Below are 20,520 nucleotides of genomic sequence, written 5' to 3'. Positions count from 1 at the left end.
GCGTGTGTTGCGTGGGCATGCACGTGTAGGTGTTTGTGCACGGTTGATCATCTAAACATGTCATTTTGTCTTTAACATATCTTGCAGTGATTGCTAAAGCATGACGTGGAATTTTTTTCTTTTCATATGTCTGACTACGACGAGTATATTCCTTCTTCAACGTTCTGAAGGTAACTGAGAAAAATTTACAGTAAAGTTGAAGAGGCTTGCAGTGGTTTTGATTGACGTTTGCAGGGATTGAAATATTTCTACACGCTGCTTCAGCTACGCTTTCTCCAAATGCTTTCAGTAGTCGAAATCCTCAAACACATGTCGTCGAATGGGCTAGCGCGTCCAATGCGATTGACGGAGACAACAGAGAGGGAAGTAGCGGTTGGACGTTTGACGGATATATGAAATGTGCAGTTACAGCTTTTGACATCCCGTCCCGAAGAAACTCATTGAAGTACTTAAAAATAGAAATGACACACGAGGAGAACATTTCATACGTAAAACTACATCTGAGTGACGGTTTGAAGAGACGAAGGCAACAGAATGGACTTACGGTCAGTGTCAGCAACAGCGACAACATCGACTCTGCTACACGTTGTAGCGATAAAGAGTTCGATGCTTCTACGCACGGGCAATCGCCAGTCTTTGTTTGCATGAATCAAGCACGCTACATTTGGGTCGTATTACGAAACAGTCTATTCAATCTTCAAGTTTGCGAAGTTCGAGCATACACTGGTACGTAAATTAAAACATCGATGACATGCACTAAATAGTATGCGGTTTGTTCGTATCTACTAAGGTCCGATGAATTTGAATGCTCCTGGAATTGCGTCATTGTCAGACGGCCCATTTACTTATGGTGCTTTAAGGGCAAGCGCTGCTAATGCTGTAGATGGCAAATCATCGATCGGCCAATCAAAAGGATCTGGTTTTAGGTTCTGTGCTATCAATAATTACAGTAGAAACAACAAACTACAGTTTCTTCGTATTTCTCTCTATCAAAGACAACCGATTCTTTCTGTTCGTGTGCACTTGAGAGACCCAGCAGAAGTTTTTACACCAACTCGCTATTACAGTCGACTCGGCAGCGTAAATGTTAGCGTTGGTAACTCCAGCGATGTCAACGATGTACGACGACAGTGCGGGTCATCATATCAAGCAAGCCAAGGACAATCACCAATTTTTATCTGCTACGCTACTGGAAGCTACGTCTGGTTGACTGTAAGAGCAAATTATTTTCTTGAGGTCTGTGAAGTGGAAGTTTACGCAGGTAAGGCATTACTGTCAAAGTTATAACTTATTTATTCGGTGCGGCAATTGATTACGTAAACGTTGTAGTTACCTTTCGCTTACGCTCGCTTGTATACCTACTAAGAGCTGGTTTACAGTAACTTACGCAAACGTTGAAACCTAGTGATTTACAGTAATATGTCTGAACGCGAAAAATTTCTGGCGCTGTGCTGCTCTGTTCCTGTATACCTTCTTACAAAGATTTCCTGCTTCTATTTGTTAATATCTTCGTCGTCCATTCCAACTAAACCACATGAAGGAGCGACAGCCGATTGGTAGTTACAAACAGCACTATTTCCGGTTTACGTTACGCTGTCTTATGCAACATCTTGACGCTGGTCAGAACGTAGCGTTTCACGGAAAGGTGAACCCGTATACCATAGGACGCTGACGTTAGACGTTGGCGATACGCTGGACTTACGCTCGGATCGCATGTAAATCAGTCTTATTATGTAAAGGGATGTTTGTATGACAGATGTTCACTGCATTACTCCTGATTCTCTTGTCAACGGCAAATACAGCATCACAAATGACTCGGTGGGTGGGTCTTTGTCAGTGGAATGCAATCAAGGGTATAAACCAACATCCTCTAAACCGATTACATGTGAGAGCAGTGGAAATTGGAGTCAGCCGTTTCCAACATGCACAGGTAAAAAGTTTAATTAAAACTTTTGTATCAGTGCTTATTGAGAAAAATTGCATGTATAGTTGGTTTGTAGTTTTATGAATCTGTACCGCAAATCGTGAGACTATGAATTTATGCTAAGGTTTCGTATTATCTTTTTCGTATTATAAGGCTATTTTGTGTGTGTGTGTGTGTGTGTGTGTGTGTGTGTGTGTGTGTGTGTGTGTGTGTGTGTGTGTGTGTGCGCGTGCGTGCGTGTGTGTGTGTGTGTGTGTGTGTGTGTGTGTGTGTGTGTGTCTGTCTGTCTGTCTGTCTGTCTGTCTGCCTGTCTGTCTGTCTGTGGGTGGGTGTCTGTATCTGTGCCTGTGTGTCTGTGTCTGTATGTGTAAGAGCATCCATTTATCCAAAACAGCGAGTCGCAGCTCTAGCAAAGTTTTCACACGAACATCGACCTGCGATAATTAATGTTTCTGATAGTTATTATTGGGTGGAGGCGATTTTTTTAAGATGGAACTCGATTCGTCTCAACCATCATTTTCACTACAAGGTGCATCGGATATCGGATATGCGTAATTACTATCATTTTAATAATAAACCTTAATTAGATATCCTACTTGTAATGTATTTGCATCAATAAAAGCGCTCATATGCGATGTCTAATGCTTAGAGTAGACACATCTCTGTCAAAGCTAGCAATAGAAAGTATTGTGTGAGTATGACTGCCAAATTTATATGATTTATAAAAAAATGTCTAAAGATTAAATTACCGCAAAGATAATATATGCATGATATGTATGTATAAAACTGTGATAAATTACAAAATATACAATTAAAATAGATTACCGGTATAGTTCACATGCAGACTCGACAATGTTGGCATCTACTTTTATAATCATTGCATAGTGACTTAATGACAAAAATTTATCATGCATTAAAAAAGATAAATAAATAATTATTTAATGAACTATTTAAAAGACTTATGTTTTTGTATAAAGAAGGGTATTGACTGGTTTATATTGAATAATCACTGTTTTCTTCTCTTTAGATTTTAGTTGCTCTGACTGTCATGAAGAAGCCGATTGCATTCAAAACGAGCACTGCGTTTGCAAACCAGGATACATTGGCGACGGGAGATATTGCTGCAAAGAAGGTAAATGTTGGGTAATTTCTGTTTTTTAAAAATTGATAATTGATGTAATTAATAATAATTAGATCTGACGGATAGAGTTGCCATTAGAAATGAAGCCACGTTTCTAAATTGCAAAGGCAATTGCGACATGCCATTTCAACGCGTTGTGTGGTACCACAATACTGTGCCAGTCAATATTTCTAATAGTCGAGTTGGAGTAGGCAAGAACGGAATGTTACTTTACATTGACAATGTATCGAAAAGTGACGCAGGAGAGTACGTATGCATTATCAACAACGGTAAGGCTGTGTTTAGAAGATATGGAAATCTACAGGTGACTGAAAATATGTTTGGATGTCAGCAAAACTCCAGCTGTTGTAAGATTCATGCATAACCGTATTTCTTGACCTTTTATTGTCTAATTTTACCTCTAATGCAGCATCCGATTGTGGACGGAGTTGTGCAAGAAAGCCGTTTGTGTCAAGAGGAGATGTAACTTATGCCGGAAAATTTCCATGGCAAGCGATGCTTTGTACTGCTAGTCATGGCCAACATTGTGGAGGCGTTCTTGTATCAGACAATTGTATTGTAACGGCTGCGCATTGCCTTTATCTTGGAGGGGTGTTTACTACAAACGTCAGCGTATGTGTTGGCCGTCATTGTGGAAATTGCTCTGAAGTCGATGTTGAAGGAAATCCACAATGTTTTAAGCCCAAGTCAACAGTTATTCATCCCAATTTTAGCAGGAGTACGCTAGACAATGACATTGCCATTATTAAACTACCAAAAGCGGTTTCGTGTCACTGCAACAGTGTTTTTCCTGTTTGTTTGCCTAATGAGAAGAGAGACGGATCTTACCTTCGAGCTGGAATGGAAGGCATCGTCACTGGGTGGGGAAGAGTAAATTCTTCACTTAGTAGATCAACATGCTTGCGTAAAGGCGACGTGCGACTTGCTTCTCGTAATATTTGTTCCAAAAAGCATCCAGATTATCCGATAACGAACAGTATGATGTGTGGAACTGATTACAGCGGCGCATGCGAAGGAGACAGTGGTGGTCCGCTTGTCATTAAAAGCAAAGAGTACGGACGTCGGTTTGTGTTGGCAGGAATAGTGAGCTGGGGAAAAGGATGTGGCCAGGTGAAAGGTTTGGGAGTTTACACTAAAGTCCTGACTCATGTGAATTGGATAAAGCAGATGTGTGACATGAACTCTTAGCATTTTGTTTCAGTGCAATTGCACTTGCAATTGCAAACAGAGTCAGTCCGTATAGTAGACTACACTCAGAAAATGGCATTTTGGCATAACTGTTTGATTAGTGCTCTTACCTCGTTTTGTTTGCGAGTTGAAATAAAACTTATGTTGCAAATTTTTTGTTCACTTTTCAATGACGCGAACAACAGTCTACTCTCAACACCCGTATGATGCTAAGATGGTTTGCCCGTTTTAAGATCATACTTGTGCATGAAGAAATCGCCTATAATAAGTAAGTATTATTTTCATTGATTGATTTTTCTTGCTATAGTTCTGAATCGCAAAATAGTGGCATGCATACGTGTTATTACTTATCGAGTTTCAAGTATTTTCATTGTCACAATTGTTATATATGGAAAGCGTGCGATTTGTTAGAAAATTGTTTTAGACATACAAACATCCATGGGAAGGAAATGCTTTGAGGCTAACTTTGTTGTGGCAATTCGTATTTACGTAAACATATCTATGTTGGTTTTTCATTTATTACTGTTTAACTAAACTTTCGCACATTAAAATTAAAGTATCAGTTTATTTACTACAGTTATATACAGACTTATGCTTGTTGATTATAACAGAAGACTACTTATTATATTGCTGTAAATTTGGGTATCAATTAAATAAGAAGCAAGTGGAGAGACTTACATATACGCGTGTTGACCTGCATGAATGTAGATGTGTAGCTATATTACTAAACCTAGGAAAGAGATAGTCAAGCAGGGCTCAAAACAGAAACGATTTGTTGAAGGATAACCTAATGTACGTAATAATTAATTGAAATTCATTTAAACTTGAAAGTCTAGTAGTGATTATTTAATTTTGGTGTTCTCAGAAGCCAATATTGCTGTAGCAGGAGGCTAAGTTGGTGGCAATAAGATTATTAGTTCTCACCACATTAGTTCTAATTATTGATATAGGTGTTCACTATTTAAAGTTCACTCATCAAGTCAATGTCCGAGACCATCTATTCCCTTAAGCAATATACAGTATTGATGACTTTGCTTATTATATCTAGTTAGGAAGATATGTAGCTACTGCAGTAGTAGTTCCAATTTCATTCACTAATGTAGTTTTCATACGAGTTTAATCGTTGGTGAATTTTTTGGAACACACTCAAAAGTATCTACATACAAAGCATTGCAATAGCAAGACATTACAGCACATCTTTTAAGAGAATGCACATGATTTGGTTCACGTGTCAATTTTCTTATATGTTAATGGCATAAGGAGGAAGTTTGCATATCATCAGTGCATGTAAGAGCTATGCAAAGCAAATAACGATATTGCTGTGGCATTATATCTTACTTTCCAATTTATCATTTTCAAAACGGTTTTTTTGATTTTACTACTTTCTAGCTTTTTAGTTTAGTAATTGCATGATACAAGCATGTGCATATAACAGGAGATTGAGTTTGATTGTTGGGCAACTTATCATCTATAGAAGATTATACACAGCTAATTAACATTTCAAATAGTTTGAACATACATCTCTAATTCTTCTATTGCCAGTAGATAGTGCCATTGTCCACGCTATCAAATATGTCTGCCAAAATTAGGCGGATCAAATCAGGTGTTACAGGGCAGGATTGTGTATCTGTGTGTGTATGTGTGTGTGTGTGTGTGTGTGTGTGTGTGTGTGTGTGTGTGTGTGTGTGTGTGTGTGTGTGTGTGTGTGTGTGTGTGTGTGTGTGTGTGTGTGTGTGTGTGTGTGTGTGTGTGTGTGTGTGTGTGTGTGTGTGTGTGTGTGTGTGTGTGTGTGTTCTGTGTTTGTGTGTGCGTCCGTGCGCGCGCGCGCGCGTGTGTAATTTCGTAACTTATTAAGTCATAGTCAGAGGCATCACTGCAAAGCTACGCTCATTCTTTTGATTCCACAGTATAAACGTCTAGCATTGCCGGGACAATATGTCAGACGGAAACAGTTCTAGAATTTCTAAAGCAATCTATTGCTGAATGTCACTGTCATAAGATGTCCTCTACTCTATACACCTCTTATAAGTCAACTTATGCGTTTTTCTATCGATCACCCTTGCATTGCATCTCTGGAAACACACAATATCTGACGTCTTCACCTGCACCACAGTCACACTCACAGACAGAATCTTCTAGGACTGTTGAACACTCACGTGGTCATTGTTGCTATTTGGCATAGCTATAATACTACTATATGAAATATATGTATTTTGCCAGACAGCCAAACAAACATAGAGACATAGTTGTATTAAAACTTGCTGATCTTTATAGAATGTAATAACGTCTTCTATAAAAAGTATTATGTGCGTGTATTGACTGTCAGACATACAGACAGACAGACACACAGAAAGACAAACAAACACAGACAGACTATCAGAAAAGTACAGATAGACAGACAGACAGAGAGAGATAAAGACATACATACGTACATACATACATACCTACATACATACATTTCTTTTTGTTGCAAGAGCCACTGAGGACTAGGTTAGATACTACAGTCACTGAGCACTTGCTACGATACTTTACAATCTAACATCATCAGCAGTCATTATATGTCACTATGTTCTTCAACTTGCTACCATTGACGTAACTAAGCTTAACGCAGCCGAGGGAGTTGCCTCGGTAAATAAAATGGGTGTGGCGTTGCAAAAATATTGCTAGATGTATCATTTAGTAGATAACAGAAAGATCGGGCATTCTGCACGCGGTTACCGAACAGAAGAAGTCCTCTTTCACCATTGTTCTCGCACATAGCTACCGCACGTTAACGGCACATGAAGCACTTGCCACACACGTGACTGAGAAACCTAGAGGTTGTCAGCAGTACATACAGGCTGGGTCGACAATGAAGCCGCCATCGAAGAAATGGAAGAAGAACTCAAAGCAACTATCTCTTTTGCAGTGCCTTGGGTAAGAGAAATTTAATGCAGAATTGTGAAGTCCCTTTGTGATACATGACGGTTGATTCTTTTAATCGGCACATCTTCCAGCGATTATAGTGATGTCGTTCAAACGGTACGTTCTGTGTCCCCGTCGGAGACTGTAGCAAATCCTGCTGAAGGACGCACCAATGCCTAAATATAAGGTGGTCTTATACTCGCGAATCACTGGTATATGATCTGTATTACATGTAGAGAGATTATGACAGCCCAGTCTACTTCAAAAGGTTCTTTACTCCTTGAAAAACACTTTGTTTGTAGATAATACTCAAGACAAAGAAGTGTCAGTGAATTATCCAATCTACTACTTACACAGATTCGTTTCTGACGTTGACAAGATAGACCTACTGCAAAATAAATGGTGTCCACCTACCTGCTAGAAGTTTCCGAGCACGGACGGTCGCCACTACAATTCAGAGTGGAAGAGTCAACACAGGTGGCTGAAATATTCTCCTAGTACTGATGCCTGCTTTTGTTGCTATCGTGTGCTCTTTGGTGATGAGTCAAAGTCTGCTCCTGCTTTCAAGACGACTGGCTTTTGTGACTGGAAGAATGCTGTTGGAGTAAAGCGTGGTGTACTTCTTTGTCACGAGAAAAGTGAAATTCACAAGAATGCGTGCATAAAAGCCTTATCTTTCAAGAATGTGGCTGAAAGTGGGAAAGACGACATCTGTACCAGCAGATTTAAACAATATGAAGAGAGGGTCAGACGTAATCAAGCGGTTGTCCTAGCTGTAATAGATTTCGTTATTGCTCTTGGTCAGTGAAAATCTAGAGCACGGAAAGAAGAATGCAGTGTCCCAAAAAGTAGCTGCATGCGGTAATCTCATGTTGATGCAGTCTCATATTGCAATCTTCTATTACAATCTCACTACTACGTACACCCGCCATATGGGCGGTGGCAATGTGGGCGGTAGCAATCTATCGATGTACGCCACTTCTGCAAAGAAGACGCACCATCCGTGACACACCGACGCACGCACGCACGCAAAAGCGGCCCGGTGAGCCGACGCATATTGCACTCTGGGAAGTAGAGGATGGCGTACAGTGGCTGGCGAGCGCACGTCATATCCGCATAGTCGTTAATTGATTGAGCAAACAAACTCCAGCTCAACCGCCTTGACCGTTCGCCTCGGACTTGCGATCTCGACCGGCCCACCGCGTTTCGCGACGATCCGAGACCGGCGTCGTGTCGATCAGGGCGTTACAGACAGACAGACAGACATGTTGACAGACGGAAGTGGGCGTTCCCGAGCGTTTGGGTACTAGAGTATAGGATATTACAATCTCATGGCCTCATTTCATTGTATCATCTCCTCATTTCATCTTCTTGTCTCATCTCCTTGTCTATTAGATTTGACACAAATATCAAACCATACTTTATACTACTTCTAGGAAACTGTAGCCATGCACACGCTAGACGACAGTGGCATTGATTTTGGAATTCTGCTACCCTGTCTGAGGTTGACCTTTGCCTAACACGTAAACAACGGGCCGGGCTTAACCACATCCGCGCCTACGCGTGACACCATTGAGTCTAGAGTTGCGTTGGCTACTAGAGAGATGCCTACCTGATCAGACTTTCAGAAAGGGCACATCTGTCCTATCAACAAAGAAACAGAGAAAAGCTCAGAGCGTAGGGTTTCCAACAAATCAGCACGTCGCAATCCAGTGCTCAGGAGATGTAATTAGTATGGGCGGATTGATAGGCGGGGTTACCGTGATCAGCTGATCACTCGAGCTGTAGCACTGCAACCAGCTGGGCATTATCGGAGTAGCAGTGTGACGAGAAAGAAACCAGGCGTCGGTTTGGAAGGATCTACGTTTTCCCTGGGTGACTTGCTTGCACTCGTTCTGTATGCATTGATCAGCTAAGTATTCCTGTAGAATGGTGTGTGTGTTTGTGTGTTCGTGTGTTTGTGTTTGTGTGTTCGTGTGTTTGTGTTTGTGTGTGTGTGTGTGTGTGTGTGTGTGTGTGTGTGTGTGTGTGTGTGTGTCTGTTTTTTGTGTTTTTGAGTTTCTGTCTGTGTTTGTGTGTGTGTGTGTGTGTGTGTGTGTGTGTGTGTGTGTGTGTGTGTGTGTGTGTGTGTGTGTGTGTGTGTGCTTGCGTGCGTTCGTGCGTGTCGTGTCGTGTCGTGTCCTGTCGTGTCGTGTCGTGTCGTGTCGTGTCGTGTCGTGTCTTGTCGTGTCCTGTCGTGTCCATTCGTGAGTGTGTTCGAAACAGCACTTTATTTATCGTAGATATCTGCATTCATGTGCGAGCGTAAGTTGTCTTTCATGTAGTCTGTGTTTACTTCAGGCTTGTTTACGTGTGCGTTGAGCTTTTGCTACCCCAGCGGCTTAGCAGTAGTTCTAGCGTCCCGAACCCGCCCAATTGACGGTTGATTTGAATCAGTGGACCGCGGTGTGACGATCGAAGGCTGGCTGTTAGCTGTAGGTGAGAACAGTGCGAACACTGACTGAAAAAATTAATTCTTGGTTTATGAGGCTGTGTTTGTGCGTGCGTGCGTGCGTCGTGCGTACTTTCGTCGTGCGTGCGTGCGTGCGTGCGTGCGTGAGTGAGTGAGTGAGTGCGCGTTTTCGCTTTGCCTTGCCTGAGCCTGTGTTTGTGTTTGCGTGAGTGTGGGCATAATACGTAGGCGTGTTTGCGTAGGCGTCCACGTGTAGGTGTTTGTGCACGGTTGATCACCTAAACATATAATTTTTGGCTCTAACATCTTTTGCAGTGATTTGCTGAAGCATGAAGTGGAATTTGTTTCTTTTCATATGTCTGACTGCGACAAGTATATTTCTTTTCCAACGTTCTGAAGGTAACTGAGAAAAATTTACAGTAAAGTTGAAGAGGCCTGCAGTGGTTTTGATTGACGTTTGCAGGGAATGAAATATTTCTACATGCTGCTTCAGCTACACTTTCTCCAAATGCTTTCAGTAGTCCAAATCCTCAAACACATGTCGTCGAATGGGCTAGCGCGTCCAATGCGATTGACGGAGACAGCAGAGAGGGAAGTAGCGGTGGGACGTTTGACGGATATATGAAATGTGCAATTACAGCTTTTGACATCCAGTCCCGAAGAAACCCATTGAAGTACTTAAAAATAGAAATGACACACGAGGAGAACATTTCATACGTAAAACTACATCTGAGAGACGGTTTGAAGAGACGAAGGCAACAGAATGGACTTACGGTCAGTGTCAGCAACAGCTCCAACATCGATTCTGCTACACGTTGTAGCGATAGAGCGTACGATGCTTCTACGCACGGGCAATCGCCAGTGTTTGTTTGCATGAATCAAGCACGCTACATTTGGGTCGTATTACGAAACAGTCCATGGCATCTTCAAGTTTGCGAAGTTCGAGCATACACTGGTACGTAAAATATAACATGGATGATATGCACTAAATGGCATGTAATTTGTTCGTATGTACTAAGGTCCGATGAATTTGAATGCTCCCGGAATTGCGTCGTTGTCAGACGTCCCATATACTGATCATGTAAACAATGTCACGGCAAGCGCTGCTAATGCTGTAGATGGAAAATCATCGATCGGGCAATCAAGAGGACTTGGTCTTAGGTTCTGTGCTGTCAATAATTACAAAACAAACGACAAAGTTCAGTTTCTTCGTATTTCTCTCCATCAAAAACAACCGATTCTTTCTGTTCGTTTGCACTTGAGAGACCCAGCAAGAGGCTTTATACCAACCGTATATTACAGCAGACTCGGCAGCGTAAATATTAGCGTTGGTAACTCCAGCGATGTGAGCGATGTACGACGACAGTGCGGGTCATCATATCAAGCAAGCCAAGGACAATCACCAATTTTTATCTGCTATGCTACTGGAAGTTACGTCTGGTTGACTGTAAGCGCAAATTACTTTCTTGAGGTCTGTGAAGTGGAAGTTTACGCAGGTAAGGCATCACTTGCCAAAGATATAACTTATTTATTCAGTGCGGCAGTTGAATACGTAAACGTTGTAGTTACCATTCGCTTACGCTCGCTTGTATACCTACTAAGGACTGGTTTACAGTAACTTACGCAAACGTTGAAACCAAGTGATTTACAGTAACATGTCTGAGCGCGAAAAATTTCTGGCGTTGTGCTGCTCTGCTGCTGTATGCCTTACAAAGATTTCCTGCTTCTACTTGTTGATTTCTTCGTCGTCCATTCCAACTAAATCACGTGAAAGAGCGACAGCCGATCGGTAGCTACAAAGCGCACAATTTCGGTTTACGTTACGCTGTCTTATCGAACATCTTGACGCTGGTCAGAACGTAGCGTTTCACCGAAAGATGAACCCGTATACTATAGGACGCTGACATTACACGTTGGCGATACGCAGGACTGACGCTCGACTTGCGTGTAAATCAGTCTTAGTATGTGAAGGGATGTTTGTATGACAGATGTTCACTGCATTACTCCTTCTTCTCTTGTCAATGGCAAATACAGCATCACGAATGACTCGGTGGGTGGGTCTTTGTCAGTGGAATGCAATCAAGGGTATAAATCTACATTCTCTAAACCGATTACATGTGAGAGCAGTGGAAATTGGAGTCAACCATTTCCAACGTGTAAAGGTAAAAAGTTTAATTAAAACTTTTGTACGAGTGCTTATTGATAAAAATTGCATGTATAGTTGCTTTGTAGTTTTATAAATCTCTACCGCAAATTGTAAGACTAAATTTATTTTATGGTTTCGTATTATCTTAGTAGCTGGTTGTAATCAATATGTCAATCCAAAGAACGGGAATGCCTTGGCGTTTACTGATGAATTTGGAGAAATAATTAACGTAGCATATACTTGCGACAAAGGCTACCTACCATCTTATTGGAAACGAAATTCGACGATGTGATTACGGAACTTTGACCAGAGATCCTCCAATTTGTCAGAGCAAGGCAATTTGAATATTGCATAGTTATTAATTAGTCATCAAATATTTTTTATCTTGTTGGCGTATTTAGCGGTGACTTGTAACCGTCAGCTGTGAAAAACGGAAATTATACCGGAAATGGCTATAACTAAGTGACTTGTGAAGACCTAGTAGGAAATTCAATTGAATTTTAATAAAAACTTAATTTGCATCAACTTTATCAAAATTTTAAGTTTAGCTAAGCTAAAATTTTATTTATATCATGCCAAATACAAAAAACACAAAATAAAATCATCAGCGATTACATGTACTCTGAGAAACAGAAGGCATTTATTAAATTAAATATTTAAATAAGAAAACCTCAGATGCATCTAATTTGTACCAAATTTTTGTCATATGTAACTACTTTGGTTAATTTGGTAATATTTTATATTCAGCTTTCTGTGAACCTCCTCCGAACGTCAAGAATGGAAAATTGATCTTTAGTGACAATGATGGAAAGCAAATCATCAACAGTACAGTAACCTACGAATGTGACAATGGTTACAAGTTATCTGATGAGACAAAGAAAACTAGAAAATGTTTATCAAGCAAGCAGTGGTCAGGAACAGCACAATCTTGCCATTGTAGGTGTAGTTGCTTGTGTAAGTCTTATGAATATACTGACTTAACTATTTTAGATATTGATTGTGGAAGACCTCGGCTTACAACAAACGGAAACTTTACTGGAAATACGACATACAATTCAACAATTACCTTTACCTGTCGCAACGGTTATTACATGAAAGGTATTAGGAAAGCAAAGTGTTTGTCTAGCGGACTGTGGAGCAACATCCCATCAAATTGCATACGTGAGTGACTTTTAAGTTAGTTAACATAGTTTTAATAATTACTTGATTACAATAGACAACTGAACGCTGATATGCATTTTAGTTGTCTAACAACACAAGTCAACAAAGTGAGACCAAACTATATAACAATCAGTCTGAGATACCACTGACAAACTTCTCGTCTATACCAAGCACCTTTCAGCAAATTGTTATTGTATTAGAATATATTTCTCTGTCGTTAGCCTTTTCTGAAGCTTTTTCAAACATCAATAACGGTAGCCTGATCTGCAGTGACAACGATCAAGGCCCTGGACGTCATGATATAACAACAGGGTGACTTTTGAGTGTAATGGCTTCAGACAGGACAGACCTGACTTTGCAGCAACTAAACTGTTTGGTTTAAGTTTATGCTACATACAGAACACAAGAAAATTTGCAGCCATTACACTAACTTAGAAACAGGAGGGATGCACTTACTAACTGTGCATGTATGGTGTTCTGCTTTTACGTTGGTAGTTTAGTACAGAAATCCCACCTGACTGCGCACGGAAGGAGCACACTCGCTACTTTCATTATCCTAATATAATATTTTTGTTATAATTAGTTGATAATGTAACAAGATACTGCATAGTGTTGATGATTGGCTAATGTTCTACATTGTTCATTTAGCGTTTTGTGAACCTCCTCAACTCACAAATGGATACCTTGAATTTAGTGACAATAGTGGAGTGCATGACGTTGACAGTACAGTGACGTATCATTGTGATCAAGGTTATGAGTCATCTGACGACAAACAGAAAACAAGAAGATGCCAAGAAAACAGAAAATGGTCAGGAACTGCACCAACTTGCACTCGTAAGTATTTTACAAACTTAAGGTGTAGTCACAGCAAAACTTCTTAGCAACACTAAATATGCAAAATTTCTTATCTTTATTTCCCTGTTTGCAGAAATACAATGCCCGGATATTTCTAATAAAATTATTGAAGATGGCAGCATTTTAAATAATAATAGACTGCTTGGCTCTATTGCTGTGTACGAATGCAATAGAGGATACCGCATTGCTGGAGACAAAACAAGGGTATGTCAATCGAATGGGAAATGGTCGGGCAATCCTCCAGTATGTCAAGGTATACGCTCAATCTTTATACTTATTTTTAAAGTTCATATGCAATAGAACTTTTTCAGGTAACAAATGCGTTTCACTTGCTTCGCCAACTAACGGCAACGTTACAACTGAAATTGTACACACTATTGTTATCTCAACTTACACTTGTGAGTCAGGATATCGATTGAAAAACGGAGATAGTTCTAGAATTTGTTTGCCAAGTGGGCTGTGGAGTGGAAAGGAACCATCATGTGAACGTAAGTATATGATCATGAGAACCGACGGTTCTGCATGAGCATTATTAGTATGTACGTTTGAATCTGAATGTCTGTATAGTACTGATGTTCACGCATAATTTACAAAATGCTAAAAATATTAATATTGGCAAAGTGCTACACGACTGCTTTTAACATGACGTATGCTAAACTAGAGAATAATGGATCACCACACATACAAATCCATTTGCACTGTGCCAGGCCAAGCTGATTCTTTTGTACTGCCACTAGGAAGATACCGTTTGCACGAGCATGCTGGTTGACATGCAACCTGTGAAAGCTGAAATAACTACCTTTTTCGTTTGGCTACTAATTGATTAATTATTAACAAGGTCTGTCTGTGCCCAAGTAAACAAGGGGTGTTTCTAGTTGTTATAATAAATTATACATCTTTATTAACTAATTAAATACTAAACATATGTCATCGATAAAATATCTTTTTACCAATAAACCTAAGCTGTGGTTTTGCAAAGTTAAATTGATACAATTGATATACAAAAACCCTTTAAAATAAATTATTAATATCTGGGTTATATGTTAGCTTGCAGCTGTGATTCTACTCAAACACGTCAAGATGCCAATAAGAAACGACATGCTGGTAACAAAAAATTACGATTGACTTTTATTTATTAACAGAATTAATTTCTAATTGTATTGTAGTTGTTTTAGTGCAAGTAACTTCTTCCGTCCAAGAAAACGAAGGACAAGTATCATTCAAAGCTAAAGTTAAAAAAGTCTGCCGTGCCAACAATGCCAGAGCACGCAAGATAAAGTCTGGAAATTTTGCTTCACTTGCTGTCACCCAGGAAACTCAGCATGGAACTTGCCGATGTCCCGACTTTCAGAAAAAGGTCATGTACAGAGTTGGGGTCAAGGTCAATGGGAAATCCGGGAAAAAATGGCAACTTGAAGTGCCACGAAAGTTTTATGTTGCAGAATCAACAGTGTGCTAACTGAAAGAAGCAGCTGTATTGCTAATGTCAGTGGTCTGGTCTTAATAGTAAAAAAGTATCGAATGCTGGTAACTAACATTCACTAAATAGTACGAAATTATGGGCGCTTCTAAATTCTCTTCAACAAGTAGTATATTAAAGTGTTTGTTGACAACAAATTACATCGTCGTGTACAAGCTTTCCAAAGTTTGAATAAAATTCAGTTTACCAACTATCCCTGACACATCAGGAGTTGGTCTTATCTTCTCCATAAAATACTATTTCACAAACTACATAGAGCTGTTACTTTTACTGTGTTTTCCACTTTACCATTCTTCTCTTTTCTAATAGACGAAACCCGCACTATGACTACTAAACCTCGCATTACACATAACATTGACAGTAATAAATCAATGGTGTATTTCATTGTAGTTTCAGAGTACTATAGCCAAACTATAGTATAGAATTGTTAGCTAAAATTGTGAGAGCCTCAAACCGACAATGGCAAAATCCCCAGCTTGAAGTGCAGATTGCTCACAATACTGCATATCATAAATCAATCAAAGATGTGCCATAACACTCACCATACCCGTCAGATTACCATCAGCATTATCTGATAATAGCATAACAATTTGTGAATCATAACCATGATCTCTGCAGACACTAAAAAGCAGTCATACCCTGCAATAACAAAATTTGTGTTTATTATTTTATTTAATGTAATATCCGTCCTTCCACAAATCTCATCACATCAATGAAATATCACTCTATTCTTTCATTCATTCATTCACTCAAAACTAACAAATGGAATCAGTTTTGTTCACATTTGCTTCTTTTTGCAACAAAATATGTACAATGGAATCGAAGTCTCCAGCACAAAGTTTGACAGGTACAGAATCTACAAAGAGTGAGTTGTTATCAACCAACAATAGAACGAGTCAGTCAGTCAATAACATACATCTATATCACACGCATCAGGTGAAGCTGATCCTGACTTCAAAAGACTTTCCACTTCATCGACTTTGTTGCCCTCCACTGCTAACACTAGACTCCTATCCATGTCTGGTGTGTTTCACTCATCCCAACATCACATCACAATTGACACATGCATCTACAAACCTAGAACATCATCAAATGAGCGTAAGGCTCATTATCTAAAAGATCAACCTTTTGTGCACTAGGGCACAATATGACTCACTTTTACCTCTGCCATGCAAAAATGGTACTTTTGATTTTGTTTGTTTTTTGTTTGTTTAGATTACAACGAATTTTGATAAAATATTCATCAGAGGTTCTAGCCGCGAAACTAATATTTTTAGAAAGGAAGTTGACAGTAGTTGCTTATTTGTCAAGCTCTACGCAAAAATCTATTGAAATTCTCGTCATTTCATGCAAGTAAAGAATCCAAGGGTCTATCCACATCTTGTACAGGAGAACATAGTTTTGCCAATTAGGTAGACCTCAATTAATCGCCATCAACAATTTCCTAATTACCTATTTCTACTATGAAAACTTGCTAAGTTTGTTAACGTTGTTTGAACATGTTTGGCTAAATTGAGGAACATCCTTCTTCGATACTTGGAACAAACGGTTTTCCTATCTCGTTGGCAGAGCTAGGGCCACTAGCTGTATTGCATGGCAAGAACACGAGATCTGGAGAAACGCTCATTGAAGATGAACGAATCATGAGATAAAGCGATCTCTTCTCTTCTGCGCTCGCTATTAGAATTAGTCAGTCAATGTATGGAAATGAATGGACAAACACTGATCGTACATACATACTCTGTAGAGTATCCAATTTCTGCAAAACATTCCTTAATGCATAAAGCTAAAGTTTTAATTTACAGACAAATGTACACAATCTGCAAGTAGACGCATGCAAACTCAAGCACAACAATGCAAACAGTTGCACCATCCACGGCAAATACGCGCTTCGGCGTCAAGCTTGCAAACCTACAATGTCTAAGTTAGTTAAAATTACTGCATTCGTCCAGAAATGTAAGTATAGACCTAGCAGCTTGCCATTTAATCAAATTCCGTTTTACAACGCGCTATTTTTGAAATAATCGAAAAGCCTTAGTGGTCTGCATGCATTGTATTGTAATTACTCACCTACAGGCCTTCGCAATCTAGGAAACTCTGTGAAAGTAAGTACCTACCAACACAGTTCTTGAATTACACACTTTGTCAGATTGGCACTGTTTTGGAATTTCGATACCGTGTCTGAAGTTGACCGTACGTTGCCTAGTAGAGAAAGGACGGCAAAGATCCGCCTACGCGTGCAACACGGGCTCTAGATAGAGTTCGATTGCGGTGATCGCTAGTAAAATGCTTGATCAAATTTTCAGAAAGGGAGCATCTGTCTTAACTCACAAAAAACAATAACAAAGAAACAGATAAACGCCCAGACCGCATGGTTTCCGACATTTCAGGATGGCGCAAGCTAGTGCTTCGGTGATGTAAATTACAGTGGGCGGATTGGGGAGTGTAGTTACCGTGATCAGCGCATGCACTCTAGCACCGCAACCCTATTTTCATCTGGGCATTGACTAGCTGTAGCTAGACAGAACAACACAGGGAATGTGACACAAAATCCACATGTGTTTTGGTGTATGTTTTTATGAGGATTTTTGTGGGAAACGAAGCAAACCCATGTGTGGGTTTGCGAAACAAATACCCACAGAAACTTTACAAAGAACCCGCAAAAAACGACAGAGACCCACGTAAAACAGTAATCAACATACCACAACCCTCCATAACTCACCTTGAGGATTTTTGTAACATTAAGAAAACCCATACATTAATCTGCAAAACCCTCTATGGGAACGCTTTTAATTAGAGGCACCTGCCATTTTGATTTTTGTCGATTTTGCTATATATATATGGACTTTTTGATTAAATTCAATCGTCTTTATGAAATAATACTTTCTCAACAATTTACACTTTGGCACTTCAAACTACGTAGCTAGTCTAATTATATCTAAAAGTACCTAGCAACTTCTATGTTATCGCTAGAGAGCAGTCTTTTGTCTCCATTAAAAGCGACCCACTTCCTGGCTACTAGCTCGTGTGCCAACTCTACAACGAGCCAGTTTTTGTCTTTGCCCGAGTAGTGTTGCACACCAAAAAGCTTTGCCATCGGTTTTAAATGCTTTTTAAGAAGTGCCATTGAAATGTTTGGCAGCTTCAGTACGACTGCTACAACAGCATTGCTGCTTCTCTACGATAACTCGTGATCTGCCAAAGCATACAATTAAGGGGTTAATAACATCCCGGATAAATTTACTTTCACCATTGTTCAATCTCCGTATCAAGAGCCGTATCGTTAGCGTTTGCCTCGTGATGTTCACGACTGCAGCTGGCTGAAGCGACACCTACGTTCTCCAGTGAGAGTCGTGTCGCTCTTTCTATGCGACCAAACTGCCAATGAGAGGCAGCTTCGGTGCCTACGAGAGATGCGCACGCTGCTGCAGCTGGTCTTTTCCGGGAAGCGAGAAATGGAAACGGAGCTGTGGTTATTGGTGTCGAAAGTGCGCTATGGAGATCGAGTTGTGGATTGCAGTCTTCATCTTGAAATTCGATTTCACGTGCCGACACATCGGCGTATGCAGTTGCGTTGTGTTCGTCGAAGCAGATGTTTCTTTCAGTCAGAGTCTTGGGCTTGGTTGCAGTTGCAGAGGGCTCCTCGGCTTCCTGCAAAAAACACAAAGATGTTCGGTGAGTTTAGGGTTTGAAAACAGCTACACGAGTAGCTAGAATACCTTTGGACGAATGGAAAGACTTTGTGATTCGTCTTCTGTGTTCCCTCGTACTGTCCATTAGATGACTACGGATTCCAGCTCCCACAGATCAGAAGCTGTTGACGTATTAGTAATTTGTACGTTGTATTATATACCTTTTGGTATTACCTTTCTCGAATCCAATCCGTGGCATAGAACACTTTGGCAGGAGGTCTCGAACAGCTTCGTCTAGTCTAGTCTGATCAACATCTAAATTTTTGAAGTTCTTGGCAGAATTGAAGAATTCTCTTGTAGTTTTGTTATGAGCCGTTTTACTGTATTTACAAAGATGCATGTTAGTGTTTGTTCAACAGACTGATTAGTGTGACATTCTTACCATGCATGTACTGTGTGCATCCATGGATGATTTGCTTTCAAAAAGGCTTGTCCTGCTTGAGAGATATTCCCAGCTGGTGTCAAGTGTACATTTATGATAGCAGCTGGAACATCTTTGGTCATAGTGCTCAGGTTGTGCTGTGGTGTACTGTATGGGTAGATCAAAGCCAATGTAGACTTCTTATCCTTACCAGAATTGACATTACAGATTGGACATTGTCTTTGTTGACTTGAGATTTGTCTATATTTGTAGCTTTGTGATGTGCAAAACTGATGGGTAATCTCATCAAGCAGATAGTGCATTGTAATTTTATCTGGTGTCATATGGAATTAGCACTGCTGTAATTATTCTCACCTAAGTGGGGGAAAACAAATTCATTGGTTACAAGGTAAGACTGTTGACTTGGCTGTTATTAACAGGTTGCAGAGGAAAACTTGGAAGAATAAATAAATATTATTGAAGACAGTCGAGTTAGCTTGCCTGGCTTCGATACCTCTCCACACCACCATCACGGTACTTACTTCGTTTCAGTGTGTACGCATGGCGGACACACAAGCGAATATTGATCATCTCGTCCATGGACACAGACGGTACCGTTGGACACGCCCCAGCAGTGTGATACACCACGTGTACCGCTGCCAGGCCATATGCCGTTTAATAGTTGTTAGTGTGATGTTGCGCAAGTCGCTTCCTCTTCAGTTAAATTTGGAATTGCGGTTAGAAGAAGAATAGCTACCGACATGCAAACAGCGCCGCTGCTGTACGCTATCAAAATCTTTTGTCCAATCAATTATCTAGAAGGTGAGCAGGGGCTCTGGCAGTCTGTCTGCTTCAATAGCTCTTGATATCACCTGATAGCTGTGGTGATAAACAGTTTTGTCTATTGACTGGTCTCCTTCTATTCAGTTTATTACAAATCCGAGTCACAGACGGATCGACTGACTCTCAAATTTTAGTTTGAAGAAAGAGATTAGATTAGTCAGTCGTCTGTTTTCTACCATAACGAATTATTTGTCTACTTTCTTGCGTCATGACGATATCGAGGCTGCAAGCGATTCAGTGCTTCTGTCTCGTACTGCTCTGGTGGTGTCCGTCATCGCAGCAGCATACAGCTGATGTAGACCGAGTGGTACCGTATTCAACCCAGGAATGGCCGCCAGCGTCACTCACGTTTGTCTTCGACATAACGGGAAGC

The 20,520-nt window shown here is 40.3% G+C and overlaps 2 protein-coding genes and 1 long non-coding RNA gene across 3 annotated transcripts; all 3 read left to right on the top strand.

Moving 5' to 3' along the window:
* The first annotated feature begins 1,235 nt into the window (after positions 1–1,235).
* On the top strand, positions 1,236–3,048 carry LOC134198156 (uncharacterized). Its single transcript, XR_009972791.1, has 3 exons — positions 1,236–1,261; positions 1,757–1,930; positions 2,952–3,048. It is a non-coding gene; the product is annotated as an uncharacterized LOC134198156 (long non-coding RNA).
* Positions 3,049–3,515: 467 nt separating this feature from the next.
* On the top strand, positions 3,516–4,398 carry LOC134176186 (vitamin K-dependent protein C-like). The gene has a single exon (XM_062642873.1). It carries the CDS (start codon positions 3,561–3,563, stop codon positions 4,251–4,253), a length of 693 nt encoding a protein of 230 aa, XP_062498857.1. The 5' UTR covers positions 3,516–3,560; the 3' UTR covers positions 4,254–4,398.
* A 5,848-nt stretch (positions 4,399–10,246) lies between these two features.
* Positions 10,247–15,425, top strand: LOC134176340 (sushi, von Willebrand factor type A, EGF and pentraxin domain-containing protein 1-like). The gene is made up of 10 exons (XM_062643011.1): positions 10,247–10,564; positions 10,629–11,105; positions 11,598–11,771; positions 12,503–12,691; positions 12,746–12,916; positions 13,565–13,750; positions 13,845–14,024; positions 14,083–14,259; positions 14,819–14,875; positions 14,938–15,425. Exons 1-10 carry the CDS (start codon positions 10,300–10,302, stop codon positions 15,228–15,230), a joined length of 2,169 nt encoding a protein of 722 aa, XP_062498995.1. The 5' UTR covers positions 10,247–10,299; the 3' UTR covers positions 15,231–15,425.
* The last annotated feature ends 5,095 nt before the right edge of the window (positions 15,426–20,520 follow it).

The sequence above is a fragment of the Corticium candelabrum genome, chromosome 2 (genome assembly GCF_963422355.1).
Source record: "Corticium candelabrum chromosome 2, ooCorCand1.1, whole genome shotgun sequence".
NCBI classification, from domain to species: domain Eukaryota; kingdom Metazoa; phylum Porifera; class Homoscleromorpha; order Homosclerophorida; family Plakinidae; genus Corticium; species Corticium candelabrum.
The sequence above is the reverse complement of the archived record's forward strand: the minus strand, read 5'-3'. Positions and strand labels throughout refer to the sequence as shown.

Bases quoted from the DNA above. Each gene is read 5' to 3' on its own strand.
- LOC134176340 (XM_062643011.1), top strand. From the start codon at position 10,300: ATGACACACGAGGAGAACATTTCATACGTAAAACTACATCTGAGAGAC. The intron at 11,106-11,597 runs GTAAGGCATCAC...TTTGTATGACAG, and splicing joins TGAAGTGGAAGTTTACGCAG to ATGTTCACTGCATTACTCCT. The intron at 14,025-14,082 runs GTATACGCTCAA...GAACTTTTTCAG, and splicing joins CAATCCTCCAGTATGTCAAG to GTAACAAATGCGTTTCACTT.
- LOC134176186 (XM_062642873.1), top strand. From the start codon at position 3,561: ATGCTTTGTACTGCTAGTCATGGCCAACATTGTGGAGGCGTTCTTGTA.